The 2,437-nt window shown below is 38.2% G+C and overlaps 1 protein-coding gene across 4 annotated transcripts in view; it reads left to right on the top strand.

Annotated features, from left to right (window-relative positions):
- Positions 1–798: 798 nt before the first annotated feature.
- Positions 799–2,437, top strand: part of Arhgap15 (Rho GTPase activating protein 15) — a 611,414-nt gene continuing 609,775 nt past the window's right edge. For 2 of the 4 annotated variants that reach the window (XR_004118571.1, XM_031370150.1), the window contains exon 1: positions 799–947. Coding sequence is in view for 3 of the 4 variants with exons in the window: in XM_031370150.1 (XP_031226010.1) it covers positions 937–947 (11 nt within the window). In the remaining variant the exon portion in view is untranslated. The remainder of the gene's footprint in view (positions 948–2,437) is intronic. The other 2 variants (XM_031370149.1, XM_031370152.1) reach the window with 1 other exon arrangement.

A 2,437-nucleotide genomic window follows, 5' to 3' on the forward strand; every position in this document is an offset into this window, starting at 1 on the left:
CAAAACCATACTAGGCCTGGTAACCAAGGGACCAATTTTCTGAGCTCCATAGCTCAGTGTAGATGCCCATATGAAGGCTGATCCTGTGATCAGCTGCAGCTTGCCATCAGAGGGACAGGCACTTGCCCAAAGGACAGCCCTTGGACCCTTTATTCTGTCTTTTTCCTTATGTTAGACCACAGGATTGTATAGTATGTGCAAATGTTCTTCATGACATTTCAGAACAGCTTGGGAAACTCAGAGAGAAGTGTGCCAGGGTAAAACCTCATTCATGTGCCTGCTATAGCAGGTCCTCTGAGCAACTATCCCGAGAGACCTGCAGGCTCTGGGCTTAGTGCTCTAAAGTTCTGGTGCATCTGCATTTAACTCAAGTAGGTACTTATATGTTTAGCCACAAGTGTGGCAAGCAGCAGCACTGGGCTAGAACTGAGGTCTTGGTTTCCCAATAGATATGCAGTGCTTTTTGGTAGCATGAGCATGCATAAGCTAATCCAGGAGAGACTGTTTTGAAGGCCTTACTAGAAGACAGAGAAAGAGGAAGTTTCCACTCTTCTTGACAGCCAGTTCCTCCCCTGACCCAACCCAACCCAGTGGCTAAAATTTTAATCATATTTTCTCCTTTAGATTAAACTTGATGTACTCCATATAAATATATGACACTTGAAAACTGGCTATAACGATAAGTAATGATGTTATTGACTGATTGTGCAAGGCACACTCTAAGGGGAATAATGTGGTTTAACTGCATGTACCCAGGAAGTGGGTTGTTTTTTAAGTCTCTGCTCACCCTTTGCCCCCGCCTTTTTTTTTTCTTAAGTACTGAAATTAAGCAGCAGCTAGCACAGGCCTCCCCTTAGGACACGTGACCTTACTCCTTTCCGTTTTGTTGAAAGAGTCAGTAAAAGGAGTTGATGGCAGTTCTAATAGCAAGTCATCATGGAGAAAAGGTATGTAACCTTACGTTTGTACTGTGTGCTAGCTACTTGAAAGTGTTGCTGGTTTGAATGCATAACCATTTCTACCAAATAGACTGCTCTTACCTGTGAGCCAAATATCAGCTCGTTTCCTTCAGTGAAGAAAAGTGTATTCTGTTTCATAACTGCAACGGACAAATTCATAGTTCTTTTATGGAAATATTATGCTAGTATCCTTATTTATGATTTTAGGCTAAAATGTTAAAGGCTGGGTATAGAAAAGTTTTAGATTGAAAGTGCTTTTAAAAGTAATTTCGTAAAATACATGAGACCATGGACCTTTAACCGATAGCTACTTTAAACCTCGAATTATCAGAAATTCAGACAATGAGAGAAAAAGGTCACTGTAAATAACAATAGGAAAGGGCCTCTTAAATTTCAGAGTGAAAAATACTCTCAGGCATTATGTAAAGAGCTATAAGAAGGTTCTCAAACATAGCTTGATAAAATAGCCACTAAGAAGCTAGAAAATAGTATCACCTAAAATGATAAGCGTCGTCACAGTCACGGCTGATATTTCCCCTAACATTTCTGTGTGGAGTTGGACAACATCAGGCCAATTTTCTAATTCATAAATAGACATTTATGTTGAAAACAAAAGTTTCACCTGATTTCACTGGTGGCAGTTGTTTCTGGGAAGAGGGCTCGCTTGAGACATCCTTTTGTTGTTTAAGGTAACTGTATTTCGAAGTGTTCTGAAATAATAAACCTTTGAAATGAAAAAGACTTTTTCACTGTAAACTTGCAAGAGCTTTTCTTAGCCACTGACATTTTGCCGATGTCTCCGTGTGTTCTGACATAGGTACAGATATCATCAAAATGTTGCTAATCTGAGACAAATAGCTAAAATAATCTTACTGGAAAGTTTGGTAAAAATTTAATAAAAGCACAAGATATGATCCCCTTGTCCCTAACATTATTTTATCATACTGATGGATAAGGAAGCATACCCCACAATGCAGACATTGGGGGTTATTAAAAATGGTTACAGGGTTGATAAGTGGCAACAATCTTTTTCTTTTATTGTGCACTGTTGAAAGACATTTATAAATAATTTTTGGCATAGTCAATTTTGAAGGAAATTATTCAGCAGGCTGACACACTCATGGCACGATGCATTTAAGCTCTCTACAATTGTCCACCTCGAAGCTAGCTACTTGTTGACTGTTGAAATGATTACGGAAAAATAGAGATTAGGGACGTGGTATCCAATAGTTTTTATTGTTAGCATGTCAGAAGATCTTGGTAATATATACTTGCTTTGATATTCTGATTAGAGTTTCAATTTGTTGTATTTCCTCACTATGGAAAGCAGTATTTAAATCTGTCTTCAATATTGTGCTGCTGAGACTTTGCATCCTGAGCTGTATTCTTCAGATAATTTTTATTGCTATGTTATTGCTGATTTCATTGTATTATAAAAAGAACAGCTCATGAATAGAGGGGATAGAACCCATACATTA

The sequence above is a fragment of the Mastomys coucha genome, unplaced genomic scaffold, assembly GCF_008632895.1.
Source record: "Mastomys coucha isolate ucsf_1 unplaced genomic scaffold, UCSF_Mcou_1 pScaffold15, whole genome shotgun sequence".
Taxonomy (NCBI): domain Eukaryota; kingdom Metazoa; phylum Chordata; class Mammalia; order Rodentia; family Muridae; genus Mastomys; species Mastomys coucha.